This window comes from Wyeomyia smithii, chromosome 2, assembly GCF_029784165.1.
Source record: "Wyeomyia smithii strain HCP4-BCI-WySm-NY-G18 chromosome 2, ASM2978416v1, whole genome shotgun sequence".
NCBI classification, from domain to species: domain Eukaryota; kingdom Metazoa; phylum Arthropoda; class Insecta; order Diptera; family Culicidae; genus Wyeomyia; species Wyeomyia smithii.
This window is the reverse complement of record NC_073695.1, coordinates 93264032-93281366: the sequence shown is the minus strand read 5'-3', so window position 1 is coordinate 93281366 and position 17335 is coordinate 93264032. Positions and strand designations below refer to the sequence as shown.

General features: G+C 35.6%; 1 protein-coding gene across 3 annotated transcripts in view; it reads right to left on the bottom strand.

The window, feature by feature from the left end:
- The window catches only part of LOC129721114 (ubiquitin-conjugating enzyme E2 W), a 53842-nt gene extending 37298 nt beyond the window's left edge, over nucleotides 1-16544 (bottom strand). Inside the window, exon 1 of one of the 3 annotated variants that reach the window (XM_055673287.1) lies at nucleotides 16198-16544. Coding sequence is in view for 1 of the 3 variants with exons in the window: in XM_055673289.1 (XP_055529264.1) it covers nucleotides 16198-16245 (48 nt within the window). In the remaining 2 variants the exon portion in view is untranslated. Of the gene's footprint in view, nucleotides 1-12279; nucleotides 12988-16197 lie in introns of those variants that run through there. The other 2 variants (XM_055673289.1, XM_055673286.1) reach the window with 2 other exon arrangements.
- Between the last annotated feature and the right edge of the window lie 791 nt (nucleotides 16545-17335).

The following is a 17335-nucleotide window of genomic DNA, read 5'->3' as shown; positions in this document are numbered from 1 at the left end:
TTTCATCAACTGATCGTCAAGATCTGGGAGATAGAACAGCTACCGGAGGAGTGGAAAGAAGGAGTTTACTGAAGGGCGACAAACTAGACTGCGAGAACTATCGAGCGATCGCATTCCTGAATGCCGCCTACAAAGTGTTTTCCCAGGACATCTTCCAACGCCTGTTACCATTAACCAGCAGATTTGTAGGATGTTACCAAGTCGACTTCATGGAATGACGGTCTACGACTGATCAAATCTTTACACTGCTGCAGATCCCTATACGCAAGCAGCCCACTAAATCGGCAAAAGCTATGGAAAATTCTTGACGAAAATGGTTTTCCGGGGAGCTGACAAGACTGATTAAATCTACGATAGAGAATGTAAAGTGTTGCGTGAGGATTTCGGGTGCAACGTCAGACTTCTTCGAGTCCCATAGGGGGCTTCGACAAGGTGATGGTTTCTCCTGCCTAATATTTAACGTCGCGCCATTGGGTGTTATGAGACGGGTGGGGTTTTATATGCGGGGCACGAGCCGGGAGATTAGAAGGCGTATTATCAGAGAAAATCGTGCCTCCATAAAAACTGCGGTCGCAAAACCTGAATCTCCGCATCAGGTTTACTATGTACAAAGCGCTAATAAGACCGATCGTTCGCTACGGGGAGATGTGTATAACGCTCGATCGCTCGGAGTTTTTGAACGTCGGGTGCTAAGAACCATCTTTGGCGGTGTGAGCCACTCAGTATTCAGAAAGTGGCTAAAGCTGGAAGGATACGCTGGGTTAGGCAGGGCATGTACACACTTAAAAATTTTTGCCGGGTCTCGGTAATTTATTGCCGAGCTGTCACATTTTTTCGTGAATCTCGGTTCACCTAACTGATATTTCGGCTCGTTAATATTTTGTCCCGAAACTTCAGTTAGGTTGAACCGAGATTTTCGAAAAAAAGGGACAGCTGTCATTTTTTTTCTAACCGAGTACTCAGTGGTGTCGTTCTCGGCAAAAATTACCGAGATCCGGCAAAAAAATTAATGTGTGTAGCTAGAATGTCAGATAGCTACCCTGCAAAAATGGCGTTCGCTTCAAATTCGGTAGGAACAAGAAGACGAGGGGCGCAAAGAGTAAGATCGGTGGACAGACCACCGCTTGCGGAATTGCAGGCAGGCAGCCATCGACCGGCGGAACTATGTTACGCATGCCATGTCGTAGGACGTAAGGCTATTAACCCAATTAAGTAAATAAGAGACACATGGGTGCTTGCAAACGTTTCAACTTAAACGAACACCGAATGATTTTTGTTTATTAAGATGTGCTCGAATGTCAATTAGTCACAAATTTGATACATCAACTTGTTACTGCCGCTCATGGCAAGTCCGTCTCAATTGCATTTTTGTCAATTTTGAGTTTATTCACGGAATCAATTCCTTTTTACATCTACTTTCGATAAAACAAATATTTTTGAATACTTCGTTCTAAGGAACTATGAAAAAAATAGCAAGTTGATTTGTCCCATAGCAAAAGTGATCGCAAGTCGGTCCCATTGCAAAAATTTTCGCAATTTAACTCCACAGCCAATAATGATCATGAAAAATGTGATATTTACCACAACCTATGGTCTTCAGGCGTAGAATTGGATGTACCAAGTGATATTCGATAGGAGGTTTGATTGAATTTTAGGCGTTCTACATCGTGTGGCTCTAGCTGATAGTACAATGTTTCTTTAAGACAAAGTTTCCACCAGTAGCTTCTTTCAGCCTTGTTTGTTGACAGTGAACGCTTTAGGTGTGTCACTGTGTTATTAGTTAAAGCATTATTTAGTTCATACTACTTTTCGTATTTTATCCGCATTTTATGTAAAGACGTGGGAAAGAATTGTTCAATTATTGTCGTGAATTTCGTTTTGAAGAATTTGTCAGTCATATCAAATACTTCGGTACGCTGTAGGTGTTCTTTCATATTTGCTTCCACTGCTACGTGGAAGCTGTCCGCCGTCACGAACGTGTGACCGCTCTCAGGAAAATTTAGAACAAGTTCCTACACCTAACTTGATTTCGAATTTATCAGTAGTATCAAATGTAAAAACAAAATCTAATTTCATTTTGGGCGGCGCAGTTGGTACATTGTGTTATGCTTCTCACAAAAAACTTGTTTAATGAAGCACGAGAGAAGGTCATTTATGAATTGACCAGCTATGGATTCATTCCAAACGCAAGCAATAGTACCGCCATCGATTTGCAGTAGTTTGTTTTTCATCACCGGTCGTAGCTGGCTATGGGACTGACTTGCTATCATTCTGGCCACGTACCCTAAAAGTAACCGCATGTGAGTCCCAGCTTATGATTCTCAACAAATTCTAATCAAATTTCGGTGTGTATGCAAGTTTTATGATGCAAAAGTGTTAGATTGTCATTGCAGTACTAAATTTTGTTGATGGTCTTGATTGAAAAAGCATTTGAGTGCAAAATTTCACTTAAAGTGTTACGATTTTTAATTGCAGTTTTCTCATCAGCACCAAAACGCGAATGGGACCGACTTGCTATGAGCGGCATTGTGCTTATCCTACTCAATCCGTTGAGGTAATAGCATCCCAGAAGATTCATATTCGTATGAAGAATATGTTCTGTAAATGGTCATGGAATGCTGAAAAAGCGTCGAAAACGCGGTATAAGGCTACAAACTTTTGGGAATAGTCACAAAGTAGTTTGTTAGAAATATTCTACTTCTATGTATTTTCAACTTGGTGATATTGATAGGAGAAACCAGAAACGTTTCTATTTTTTGTAAATTGTCGCCGCGAGTTTTCCATATATTATCACATCTGAGCCTTTTTTTTCAGTGATGTAACGGATACCATTCTAAGCTAAGTTGTTTCGACTAAATTATAATATGTGACAATTTACAAGACAGTGTACTTTTTGATTTTGTCACCAAAAGTTTATCAAAAGTTTGTGCTTGCTATTTTGAAACCTTTACATTATTACATCACAACAAAACCAAATGTATTTTAAAATGGTCACTAACAACTTTAAAATAATATCGCTGTCGTATTATTACCAATAAATTCAAGAAAATTTCTCGTGACAAAAATCTAAAATAAAATACTTTTTTCGTGACCAATTTCCGAGGAATACTATTCACGATTTTTTTTATTTCACCGATGGATTTTAGAAATGGTTGCATGTGTACATATAAAGTAATAACATGCAACATGTTGAAATTGAGACAAATGCCAACAGCTATTTTCGAATACAATTCCATATTTATGGTGAAAGTATATCGCCTACCCCTTAAAATTTCCACGCGCCTTCAGAAAAATTAAGTTTGAAATATTTAAAAATAAAAATTTTAAATACTCCAAAAACACGAAAAATTAAATTCATGTCCCTTTTTGAGCAAAGGTTTGTTTACGTATCTTTTGTCTTAATATTATTAAAATACATATGGAAATTTGCGACGATTACGTATACATCATATTATGTTATTATTTTATAATTCATACTGTTACCGCTTTTAGTAATTATCGCCCCATCTTGAACCTAGAAAACTAAAGGCATTCGTCACCAATTATTCTTGGTGACTTCCATAAAAAAGGTGCATTCTACTTGATAGTGATTATAGATCATTTTTAGAATCGTCAATAAAGATCAATTGATACGGTGACTTTTGTGAGACAATACTAATTAAACGTTATTTAGAGGGAATATACAACCTTATTAAATTAAACTAATAACAAAAATACCTGTGACAATGTTAATAACAAAAATTTCTAAAAAGGTCATATATTTTCTTAAAACAACATTTGACGTTTATTTTCTTACAAAAGTCACGGTGACTAAATGGTAACATTTGTCGGGTTTCGAAGAGATGTTTACTCTTGTAATACACTGGGTTCTTTTTTACGCGATTGATACGTCCGCGCAAAAAAAGGTTCCCGTAACTTTGAATTAATCTTGTGAAAAAAGATCGCGTCGTTTTGATAAAATCTTTCGCCACGTGTAAAAAAATCGTGTAAAATAAAATCACGTAAAAACAAATCGCGAAAAAAAGAATTCAGTATATTCATTCTAACCAAAAGAGATGATTACAAAAATGACAATGTCAATAACTTATAAATTTTTAAAAAGGTCACATATTCTTTTGAAACAACATTTGACATACTTTTTTTTTTTCAAAAGTCACGGTGACTAACTGGGGACAGTTGTTGGGCTTTGAATAGATGTTTTTTTTGTGATGTTTGGTCACACCAAAATAGATGATCACCACAATCACTGTGACAATGTAAATAACTTATAAGTTTTTAAAAAGGTCACACATTCTTTTAAAACAACATTCGGTGTATATATTTTCTTACAAAAGTCACGGTGACTAACTGGTGACATTTGTCAGGTTTTGCACAGATGTTTACTTTTTGTGACATTCTTAATCATTGTTTATAAGAATTGTTGAGTGAGCAAGTCGGTTACAAGTGATAAAAAGGAAACCACTGTTTTCAAAGTTGTTGTCGTACAGACAAACAATAAAGGATGGGTTGAAGTAGTTCCTCCTTCGTGGGAAGACGGTGAAGTTTTGTGGTGGCCAAAAAAGGACCAATCTGGTCTACAAAGTGACCCACACTCAATTCCTGACGTGACCAAGTGGAAGAAATATACGAATTACAGAGTGAAGTACACATTCGCAACATTTGAAGAGGCGAACGTGAAGGCGAACGAAGTTGCAATTGCCAGCAGTGAAAGTGACTGCAGTGACAGAAAACCATCACATGAAGGAAGACAAAAAAAAGTGAAACCCTTCCTAAAAAAAGAAAGGTAAAGGTATTAAAAAAGAATGTTTATTCCTATGAAATGTCACCATGAATTTATTAGGAAAACTCGCACCTCTCAACGACTTGGTGACTATTCAATGGCATAATGTCATTTGTACTTCAAATTATCATCGTGATTACCTAATGAAAAATATTCTTTTGTTTGCAAAGTAACATATTTTGAATTAAGACCTTTTAGAGAAAAATAAATCAATTGTAATTCAATTGTCACAGAGAGAACAAAAACGAAATATTTGTTTTTTGATCATAGCTTTAGTGTCTTTTGTGAGAAAATTCAGGCAATTTTTTCTACAAAAAGTTTTAGTGACTCAATTACAGAAACTGTTTACATATTATTTTTTAAACATTTGGGTGACAATTATAGGAAAAAAGCTTTATATTAATTGTGACTCTCGTGCGGATTGGTCACAGTCACAGTGACTAACTGGGGAAACTATTTCTTTAAAAAGTCACTGTGCCTTTGTCAGAAAAATTTAAATGTACCTCTTAATTTCTTGGTGACTATTCTAAGACAAAAAACCATTTGTACTTCAAATTATCACCGTGACTACATAATGGAAAAAATACTTTCGTTTCACAAGTGAAATGATTTCGTCTGTGACTCTTCAGAGAAAAATAAATAAATTGTAGTTCAATGATCACGGAAACAAAATAAAGAAAATATTTGTTTTTTGATTATAGCTTTAGTGTCTTTTGTAAGAAAATAAACAAAGTTTTTCTATAAAAAGTAATGGTTACTCGATTACAAAAACTATTTCCATATTATTTTCAAAACGTTCGGGGGACAATTGTAAAAAAAAAGTTCTATTTCATTTGTGACTCTCGTGCGGATTGGGATATTCCAACCTTGTAGTAATTACTCACAGAAAACACACTAGTTTCAGTAAAAAAAAACTTGTGAAAAAATAAAACAATTTAAATGCAAACTTTTACTAAGCAGACAATTCACACGCGCACAGCGTTAGTCGTGCTGCCAGAGTAACTCTTCCAACAACAAAAATAACGAAGATATTAACGCAAAAACCTTAGCAGATAACGTACAGAGTGCAGATTATAATTACGTTTTAGTCCTTTGTGTTTCACGAAATAATCTTTGAACTGCCCAATCAACAAATTTTGGAAGTTAACTTTAACTATAAAAATTAGAAAAAAGCATCATTAAATCACATAGCGACCGTTAAAATGCTGCGTTAAACGAAAGTTATTACTGAACTTTTTCGTGCACAAACCATCTAAAGCAGTAGCATAAATCATTGTTTCGAGTGTAATAGTAAAAATATATCGATTAACACTTTTTTAATTGAACGAGTAGTAGAATGATAAACCACGCGATGAAAGAATGAGAGTTAAGACTAATTTCTAGCATTGATTCCGTAATACTCAACACAAAGGAGTTTTACCAAGGGGTACGACAAATCATACCCAATCCATGAGTATCCAAAACCGAAATTGTGGTTATTGCGATTGTTACTTCAGTCTTTTTGATAACAAACTGGCTCAAATTTAATACATATATGAGGTCCACAATTTAACTCAACTTTAACTGAAATTTAAAACTGTCCGACGCTACCAACAAATCGGTGCGTTTTCTTCCGTCATGATGATGTACGCCAAGCAACTGGTTGATGACCCATCGTGAGACACAGTGGGAGGTTCTTATGAAAAGTATTACACGCTACAGGAACTGCTGCACGGATATATTAAACGAAGTCGGGTACCCAAGAGCCGTGCGGAAAGAAAGAGCGTGCTGATCGGAGCATGGCAGGCCCCCAGTAATAGGATAGCTAGCTGTTTTTTGCTTTCGATCGGTTCGCCGCTACTGGCGGCAAGAGTGTCTGAGCAGAATGTTTAAATTTTTGAGCCGGAAAAGCACGTTCCCAGACTGTTTGCTCTAATGATCTGGGAAGACTTTCCACGCGCTCTTTAGTTTTGACGCGCTGTGGGAATATAGATTTGAGTTTCGGAATAAGCGCGTGTTTTTTTTTTGTGGTAAGATTACACGTGGTCGAATGGAAAAGCTTATTCCTATTTTAATATATTTATAATAAAGTGAGATTCAGAACTGCGACGCAATACATAAACCCACAAATAATTATATGTTCCATAACGATTTTGTCGTTAAATCAGATCACCAGTCTTAAGTGCGTATCCAAAGCATTTTTAATACTTTTTTACTACAGCTACTCGAAATTAACTACCCTAAAAGTGTGCCAAGGTTGTAAACATTTTATTACTGAGAATACAATGCTTCAGAGCTGTCGCTTCAAATTCTTACCACATTAGCGTACATATGTTACGCATGTCGTAGTTTCCCATAATCGACTACAAAGTGCGCTAGAGCTAGAAACAACTTAAAATCGGCGAAAAGAAAATCATCATAAAATTAGTAGAACGTGGCCCAAGCAAAATAATGACGAGCATAAAATATACCCACATAAACATCGTTGGAAACGTGCTCTTCGCTATCTACTGTCTATCGATAAACGAAATTCATAAATTTTACGAACGCGATGAACAATTTATACGCAGTTTCTTTTGCTTGTTTTTCTGTGCGCATCTCAGAATCCTTTAATGGGAGAAGCTGCCATGAAACTGCCGCGAAGCAGCTTGAAATTGGATGCAAATAAGTCAGCTGCTTGAAACGACTAGACAAATGCTCGCGCTAGCAAAATTATGGCCAGTTCATTTCAATTAGAAGCGATATATTCGTAAGAAAGAGTAAATTTTGAATTAGATGGCTGTGTTACCAACGAGCAACGATGGCCCATCGCTACGATGATTTACTTTAGATTGCGTAGGATGCGCATGATCTTAGCTGTGGGTCAATAACCCGGGCATATTTTCGTTTGCAGAAATAAATAGCTGTCAGCTGGAAAAGAAATATTCGACGCTACTGACAGGTTCACGCAACCGTTTTTGAGCAATGATAATGATTATTCGTGCTATCCACTTAGCTTGCAAACTGCACTAATTAGGTGAAGCTTAATTGAAATGAACTCTACGATAATCGACGCTGGCCCGAGACTGTATAAATATGCATGCACACTTGCTCGAGAAATCTTATGCAATTGGTTAAACAATTCTAACCTCATGGGTTGCACAACACAACTATCAGCAGGGCAAACCTCACTCATTAACCAAACCCAATATCGTGCGGTGAGCCATCCATCGTTTAAGGTGAAATACGCGCCTCCTCGTGATGATCAACAAACACATGCCTGCCTTCACACTCCGTCGGAATGTTGTTTGAATTTTCACGTCAAGTGATTTTCCTCACCCCATCTTCGCTCTTTGTTTTCCTGTAAACAATCCTTCGACATAGACAGACAAGTTGTAAATGTTTAGCCATCCCAACTCTTCCTACGGTATATTCTTCGTGGCGGCGGTACATGCTTCAATCGGAGAGTATCATAAAAAGATACTTTGTAGAAAACAGACATTACTAGGAAAACAGAAGGTGGAAAATCTAATCCCTGGCTGAATATGGAAATCTCAAATATAATTTGAAATAGTTTTCTAATTTCATAACTAGTTATCCAGAAAGATCTGGGCTATGAGTTTTGAACTGCACCCTCAGAATCGAATGCTCGTACGTAACACGTTTGCACAAATTTGCACAAAAAATGGCGGTCAACTCGTTCATGAGAATGACAGGTGAGTTGCCGAAACTCGGCAACGAAAAAAAAATCGTGCCGAGATATTAGTAATGTTTTTGCTGACTTCGAAATCAACAGTGTTTAACGTTCAATTCGGCAAGAAATTTAAACGAGATTCGTCAAGCTTAGTTTTTTTGACGAAGTCTCGGTAAAATAATCTGACGACTTTCGGCAACCGTTTTTTTTTTTGCTGAAATATTGGTTGAGCCCCAAGTTGCCGAGTGAACTCAGATTTTTGTTTGGCCAAGCTCCAGTTTTAAGTGTGTATATCTTTTTTGGGAAAAGCTGAAATTTTTTTTTTGTTTATTTTGCATACATCTTTTGTTGTTTTTAAATAAATAAGTAGAATTTTTTTGACTAACCCCCTTGAAGTCGCAAAAAACCTTTCTTACAAAAATATATGCATGTATAGATTTCGTAGTTATTCTTTATGTTATTGCAGTCAGCCATGGCAAGAACACTACACCGTGCTGCACGGGTGCCACTTTTGCATAGAAACACTACACGGCGTGTATTGCAACTTGCACTGCGTGATGTGTAAGCAAGTTCACCGGTGCGCGTGTGCAATGCTAATCCCCTACCCTGTGCATGAAGCTTCGGCCTACACACAAGCTGAGGGATTTAGCTTCGTAAAATCACCGGAGCCGCGGGATTTAACTTCGTTGAAACACTCGACAATCTGCTCTTACGTAAGGAATTACATCAGCAATGCGATGCCTGATATGCCGAAGATTAAGTATTTTTTTTTGAAAAATGAAACGAAAGCCACCATTAAAATTATCATAACAGTATTTTATCGAAACAGTACTTGAAACTATACATTTTCGTCAATTTATTTCAATCCCCTCTTCATCCAATATTATTCATAGACTTGACTTGCGTATTGGGTAGATAGTAGATTAGCTGAAAACATTGCCTTTAATTTATTTAAATTTTTGCTCACCAGTATTGATTTCAACTTCATAAAAATAAGTATTTGAAAAGAGTCAATCTCTATCACCTCAACCTTAACATTGAAGTAGTAACATTAGGGTCCATTCAAATTTAACGTGACATATATATTGGACTCCGGAAAACCCTTACCACTTTGTCCAACATGTTTCCAATACTCAGCACACCAGGCTTGCGTTATGTAACATTTGAACGGACTTTTATGAATCAATAAGGAAGCGCTTTTTCATAACGTAACGCAAGAATAATTATTGTTGATCTCCTTTCCCCCTTTGCCATGCTTTTTGTTTAAATTTTCCGTATGGGTTGCAACACTTTGCCAACCCAACACTCTTTCCCGTTTCCTGAGCGTTACATAATTTGTAAACGTTCCCTCGTGATATTTCTGTTTTAGATCAGCTTTACTTTACTTGAAACATAATGGCTCGAAAATCAACGTTTTGGGTCAAAAAATGTTGCGTTACATCATATTGGACTGAAGGGAACGTCCATTAATTACGTACCGTAAATAAAAACTATTTTCGACCCCCTCTTTCCTCTAGGTAACGCTCTTTGTATAGATCTTCAAAATTTTTAGTATTGATTGCGACGTTTTGTCAGATCTCTACCTCCCCCTAAGCGTTACGTATTTTGGACGATCCCTATACGACATTGCTGCTTTAGGTAAGTTATATTTAAAATTAAAAAAAAAAATTTTGATGATTCGATTATATACAATTTTATATATAATCGAATCATATATAATCGAGTCAATATATAATCGAGTCTGTATATAATCGAGTCCGACCTGTAAGTTGTTTTCAAACAAACAAGATGTTTTATATTTGTTCTTAATTTTTCAACTTTATTCACGATCTCTCACACAGTTTCGTAACAAGCTATGCTAAAATCTTGCTACAGTTACTCTGCTACTGTCATACTAAAATCGTGAAAAAAATAGTCATATTTGAGAACAATAACCGTTGTTATACGAAAATTGGCTGAGATTTGGCTGAGCTGTGATGTTTTTTTAAAAAGAACAGAATTTTTAGCTTTTATTGCAGATTTTTTAGCTTTTATTGCAGATTTCATTTTTTCAATTATATACAGTGCAATCAATAGATGAAAAATATATGACGAATATATTTAAACTAAGATGCAAATAAAGATAACAGTAATCGCAACATTTGCAACGGTTTGCTCAATTCATCATGGCTTACAATTTATCAATGCTTACTCAATCTGATGAGTTTGCAAGCTATTCGTAGCAATCAACTATAATATATTGCTAGAGTGAATTATTCATTTTAAGACTACTCATTACATATAAGTAAAACCTATAGATATATCTATATATTTTGAAATCCCTGACAAATCTTTATAGAACAGCCAAAATATAGAGAAACGATTGAATAATTACAGAGTTAAATAAAAATATAAACCAAGGTCCAAAAATGGGGTTTCGATTATAACTTTAAATTTCAGGGGTATTTGAAGAGCTTCAAGTATAGACGTAGAAAGTAACCTACACTAGGTCACCTCAGAAGCTCTTGCATTTTTCTCATCTGTAACACCGTGAAAGACACAGTTCAAAAATATTTATGCCATAGGTATAAACAAACATTCTGTTTTTCATAAAAAATATAACTTGGCCAAATATCATCCGATTTCCATACAACAATTTATTTGAGTCATAATTAATTATACTTTCAAAGTGTCAGTGTATTTGTAGTACTTTTCTTACAAAAATAAACGGAAAATTTCAAACTCAATTGAAAAATTGGTTGAAGAAATATGAAAAAATGGATTTGGACTTGAAGACCTCAACTTATTCTGGTGAAATTAGTACAAACCTGTATATATTTTGAAAGCTCTATTTTTCCTCTGCTTAAAAATATTTGAAATCGGTTTATAAATTACTGAGTTAAAAAAATTTTGCGCTGGGTTCCAAAAAACGGTATTTTGACCTTAACCTCAAATTTCAGGGATGTTCAGACAATTTCTAGTATGAGCGAATCAGAGCCGTAGCTACTCCGTTTTTCGTGGTGAGCACAGAAATTTTACTGGCGTTTTTTTGTAAAGGAAGTAATTTAAAAGTAATACATTTAGCTTAAAAATACGAAAGCTAATCTAGAAAGTGTGAATAGTTGAAGAATTCGCTTTATTTATAAGAACGAAGAAAATGGCGCAAGGGGCAATGCAAGCGCGTGGAGGGACTAAGCACCCCCTAGCCCACTAGGTAACTACGGGCCTGGGGCGAATGTTATACTCAATAACACCTACAACCTACACTAAGTCGCTTCAGAAGTTTCAAATCGCTGTAGCACAGTGTTATCAATAGTACATTCAAGTTCTGCGCTTGTTCACAATTTCTGTTATTTTGGATGCATGAATTCAAGTTTTTTTTTTTTTAGAAAATGTTTATTACTTTTCTAAAAATATTACTTTTTTTTAGCCTTTTCTAATCTGTTCTTCAAATTTATTCATTTATTTTAGTCGGTATTTACACACACAAAATCTATCGTTGTTTTGTGTATCCTGAAATAAGCGCGAAATTCGTGAAACTTGTTTCAAAAAAAAATCGTGGTTAATTTCTTTTATGTTTACCTAAGTCTTATAGCTAAATTTTGAATTCCAACGACAATAACAAAATTGTTCGCTGAATACTGAAAACTGAAACAGATTGAACTACTAAATCAAAGCTGAATCCAAAAACAATTCATCAGATATGAAGGTTATCGTACTTTCACATAAAAACATACATTCATTCCACATTTCACTTATGCTACCGCTCTCCATTCAGGAACAAAAAAGACTTTCACCATTTATAGCGAATAACACCTTCCTGATAAGTTCCAGACAAACAATTTCGCCAATGATTCCAAACACTTACATGAAACACTCGAAGAAGGGCATTCGAATAATTCCTCTGATTTCGGAAAAATCACTAATAAATCGCTCTCTCCCATTATCTGCTAGCCACTGTGGTACTCAACAGAAGTGGCCGACACTTCTCTCCGGATCCGGGCGGGAAAAATCTTTCACACCACTTTTTTTTCCTGTTGGCAGCTTCTTTTTAAAACAAATCTGTTCAATCCAGGGGTACGAATAGCCTGCTCGGCGGGTTGAAGACGTTCAAAATATTTATAAACAAAAATCCGAATCACACATTTCATCCGAATGCGTGCCTGTTGGGGGGATACCGGTTGCTTTCCAAAATCCGCTCGGAAAGAGCCAGAATTAAATATATTTGTCTGCGATTTTTCTTTCTTCTGCTCCTTGCCGGAACACCGCAACAACGACACGTTCAACGATCTACTGAATATTCATGTTTCGTCTGAGTCATGCTGAAGAAAGGTTCATGGCCTGCATTACCTATCGTCTGTGCAATATAGATACCTTGAAGAAGGATCAAGTAAACTGTTCTTTGTTAGGACCCAAACACACAAAGGGAAACTCCCAACATTGCCTTCGCACACCGGAAAAATTTATTTTGTGACCAACTACACGGAAATCTTGATCGTGAATAATCCACCGAAGAGCACACGCGGCTACGAACTGCACCGCGGCTGCGTTCGAACTGAACTGTCCAACATACTCGCTAACTGGTCGCGGTTTTTTGAAGCACGTTACGATGGAACAAGCCGAACAGACCGTCTAGTCGTCATCATCATCATCATCATCACTGGTTTGCAGTGCATTCTCTCTCACTAGATTATCATCATACCTCCCGCAGAGCCAACGACAACGCGCAGGATCAGTTCATGCCGCTCGCGAAACTTGGCCTTTTGTCGTTATTCCCCAATAGCTTACTCTAAGCAATGCGTGTAAAACTTACAATAGTACTATTCTGAAGTGTATGGTATGTAAGAGAAGTAAATATACGAAGAAAGTACGCCGCTCATATTGAACCACAAATTCATTCTCACACAAGCGAGAGCAAACCGATTCGACTACAATGGGAACCGGTTTAGTATTATTAGCTTGTGCCATAACTTTTAGCGTTGTCATTAGTATACAAATAAGGTAGATTTTTCAAAACTTTCTTCAATTCATAGATTTGATATGAAAAAACAATACACAACAAAAATAACATTATGATTTAAATTGCTTCATTTTGTTGTTTGTGAAAAACTCGAAATATTATATTTTATATTTGTGTAGATGTGGTAAATTATTCAATGTATTAACTTGCATGTTGTCAAAAATATTTTGTTATATTGAAAAATATAAATTTATTCAGATCACAATAATATACTTTAATAGTACTAAACCAAATTCTGTTTCAAATCGAAATTAAATAAATTTTAACTGTTATTTTATAGCGGCTCTCAGTAATGTGATAAGTATTCAGATTACAGACTGGTTTATCTGATTACCGATAAATTTCGTCTATGACTCAAACATACTCTATAATGCGGGAGTCTTGAAAAAAACATTCCAAAAGAATCTTACGAATCAACTTTTTAATATTTAATGCTTTGATGAACATTTGTGATTTTACTTTTCGATATCTTTGGCTTTAAAATAAATATTATTATCAACCAATAAGCATTTAATTATTATTCTAAGTTTACAAACGAAACATAAAATATGGAATTTTCTTAAATAAAGGACATTTTATGTATTATATGTAATTCAGGTGTATTTTAATTTTCAGTGATTGTAAATTTATTAGGCAATTTCGAGTGTGAGTCGACGAGGAAGATAAACAGTCTTAAGAGTTACATTCTTGTATCAGCTCAGCAAACTGAAACTGAGAAATCAGCCGAAGTTTTGGATAACGAGAAATATTTTTATGAATGATGTTCAATAATAATTTATATCCTGTATAACATTCGTTTACTTTACCGAGATTAATTTAGAATCTATGATATTTTCCAATAGCGATACAGAAATTTTAAAAGTAAACAGTCAAAATATGCATTCATGATGTCTGCATGACGAGCACGAATATTACAAAATAAAAATTGTACCGGCTATGATGCAACATTGCCAGCAGTTAAAAATTCTTTGGTAAATGTTAAATCTAAATATGAACTACCTAGCCGAAGACTGTGGTTTGACTTCTATTGCAAAACAGAGCCATTTAATATGATGTTGAGTCAACTACGTATGTTAAGCTGGAGATTATAATTTCATTTTGATTAGCAAAACTTTGCTTCAACACTAAGCTTTTCTAAGTATAAACAGCCGGAATAAAATTAGAAATTACGTATAATTTTCCAATTATTTCAAAACGGTTTTTCGAGCAAAATAGTCACCACCGAAACAAAAACAAAACGAGATAAAAATAAGCCCCACAGACATATTTTTCACAAAAGTTGAAGCAAAAAGTATTTTGAATGTTTCTCAGCAACGTTCCACAAATTTAATACATTCCTTAAGACGCTTGCACAAAACAAAGGTGTGGGTTGAGGAATCAAATACAGCTACACACTGCTGACAAATTGCATTCTTGTGCATCGAATGGACTTTTGGACCACTGAGAAAATACCTGGCAAATCAACAGAACCATTAATCGTCAGATTACGACGACGCGACGGTCTCTAGATTGTGGCCTTTGTTTCAGTTCCAGTAAGCTCAGCATCCTACCACAATAGATCAAACAATGGTCGCAGTGGTTCAGTCTTCTACAAGGGAAAAAAAAGCTCAGCATCCGATGTGAGTCATGTTTTTGACCTACCTCTAGCACCATCGCATCAGTAGCTGAGAAGTCGCTGAGTTTTTCTTCCATAAATAATAAACATTGCAGTTATTCACAGAGAATGACCTTTTTTTTCATTAAAAACCCATATAGTAATTTCGAGATATGATGTTGAGTTCAAATTGTTTCCGTTCGAAGTTAGAGTGACAAGGGAAGGGATCATAACTGCCCGTTGAATTTTTTTGCATTTTTCACCGGTCCCAGTGATTTAAATTTTAATATAGATTTGTTTACAGACTATTCGATAGCCTGACGGTTAACAACGAAGTAGGTAATGAAGAGATATGAACATATTATAATTATAATTTTGCTAATTACCAAATTTATCTGGAGATACGACCTACCAATTGGGTAATTTTTCAGAATAAAAATTGATTTCTCTTCATTGGAATTGGTTCAAATTATTCTAAAAGTGAATAGCTACAGTGCACAAGTTATGCAAACTAAATTGACATAAGAAATACCATTTCAAAAAATTTTATCATGAAAAAACTCATTTGGCAGAATCAAAAATAAAAGTCATAAAAAAACGTTACTAACAAGATTTTTGTGAAAAATAACATTCAGAATTTTTGTTGTTGGATCATAATTAAACTTGTCTCTTCTCTTCACTAGATTGACTCAACTTAAATATTATACACGATATCAATAACATGTTAGGGGCTGCCAATTTTTCAAATGCGAAGTAAGATGCAGCGTACATGTCTAGAGAGGAAACATCTGTAGTTTACCGCATCTCTAAAAAACATGTTTCCAATGGTTATTGACAGCGCATGCATTATGCCATTAATCAATAAAACCCATAAAACTAAAAATCGCATTTCTTTAATGCACATGTTCGCTGTGAAAATAACACATGAAGTGGATTGACCTAGGAGACAATTTGAAATAGTTTGGAAGCAATAATATAATCTTATGCTACAAATTAACGTTTATAGATACTACATTTAGGAAAGAAGATATAACTATGCGCAAATATACAAAGTCACACCGAACAAGTCGAACGACGGCTGATTGCTTTATCGTCAGATCATTCTGCAAACCCCGAAAACTCGTGACAACTAATCAAATTAGGTGCAGCAATTGGCCAACAGATTTGCCTACCTCGGAAGGACTCATGCCCATTTTTCTAAAACTGTCACCTTTGCTCATGCAAGTATGTACACAGATGAAGGCAGCTGGCTGATATTTGTACTCCTCTGTTTGCCGTCTCCTGCGGCGCACTCACTTTTCACACATATGTTCCCTCGTACGATGGATTATAATCACAAATAACGCTCGAGCACCAACACTCACGTCAAGAAACCGGGCAAAATTTCAATGAAAAACTAATTACCGCTAACTTCGCGTCTTTTGGTGTTTGGTTTTGACCCTCGACGAGATTTATATTTGCTCCTATTTTGTATCGCCACTCTGACGAGCGACCGAGAAAAGATAACAGAATTTTGACAGTGCCCGATGACGCATGAATGACAGCACATGCACCGTGCTGCCAGATAATCAGTACGTCATTGATGTGTAATGAACAAACGGAACGTGGTATGCATATAAGCCCTGTTTTTAAAAAAAAAATCGATCGCATCAACACTCACAAATGTTAACAAAATTTTCACTTGTGCATAAATATAAAATTAGATTTATAAATAAATATAAAATTAGATTTACGATTCAACAAAGCTGTCGTTGAGATTGATAATAGAATTAAGTTAATTTTTTATTTTCAATTGAAACCGCTATAGATTTTGATTTTTTTTTATCAACCCAATGGCACCGCGCCATGTTTCAAAGGCGAACATCTCAACGTATGTGTAAACGAGATAGTATATCACCGCCATTTTTCATACACCTTTATCTGACAGCGGGCACAAATGAGTTTGAGCCCAGGACATGACTTCATTGTCATTCACTGTTACTCGGTATAGGGATGCCAATGGTTCGGTTTTTATGTCCAAGACTAAGGAGTAAACGACTTTATTTGCATAAAAAATACCTGATTTTGTAAAACCAAGGAGTAACCAAAGTTATTCAGCTTGCATTAAAAATAAATATGTTTAGGAATGTTTTCATGAAAATTCAATTGGCAGAATCAAAGTTGTCATAATTTCAAGCGCATTGCAATTTACAAAAGTTCTTGGTGTGCCGAAAATTCAATCTAGACCTTGAGCTTGTTCTTCAGAATGCTCCTGTGGCTTGTGCGATAGCTGGAACTCCATTCTAGGGTAAAAAGACAATTGAACGTTTC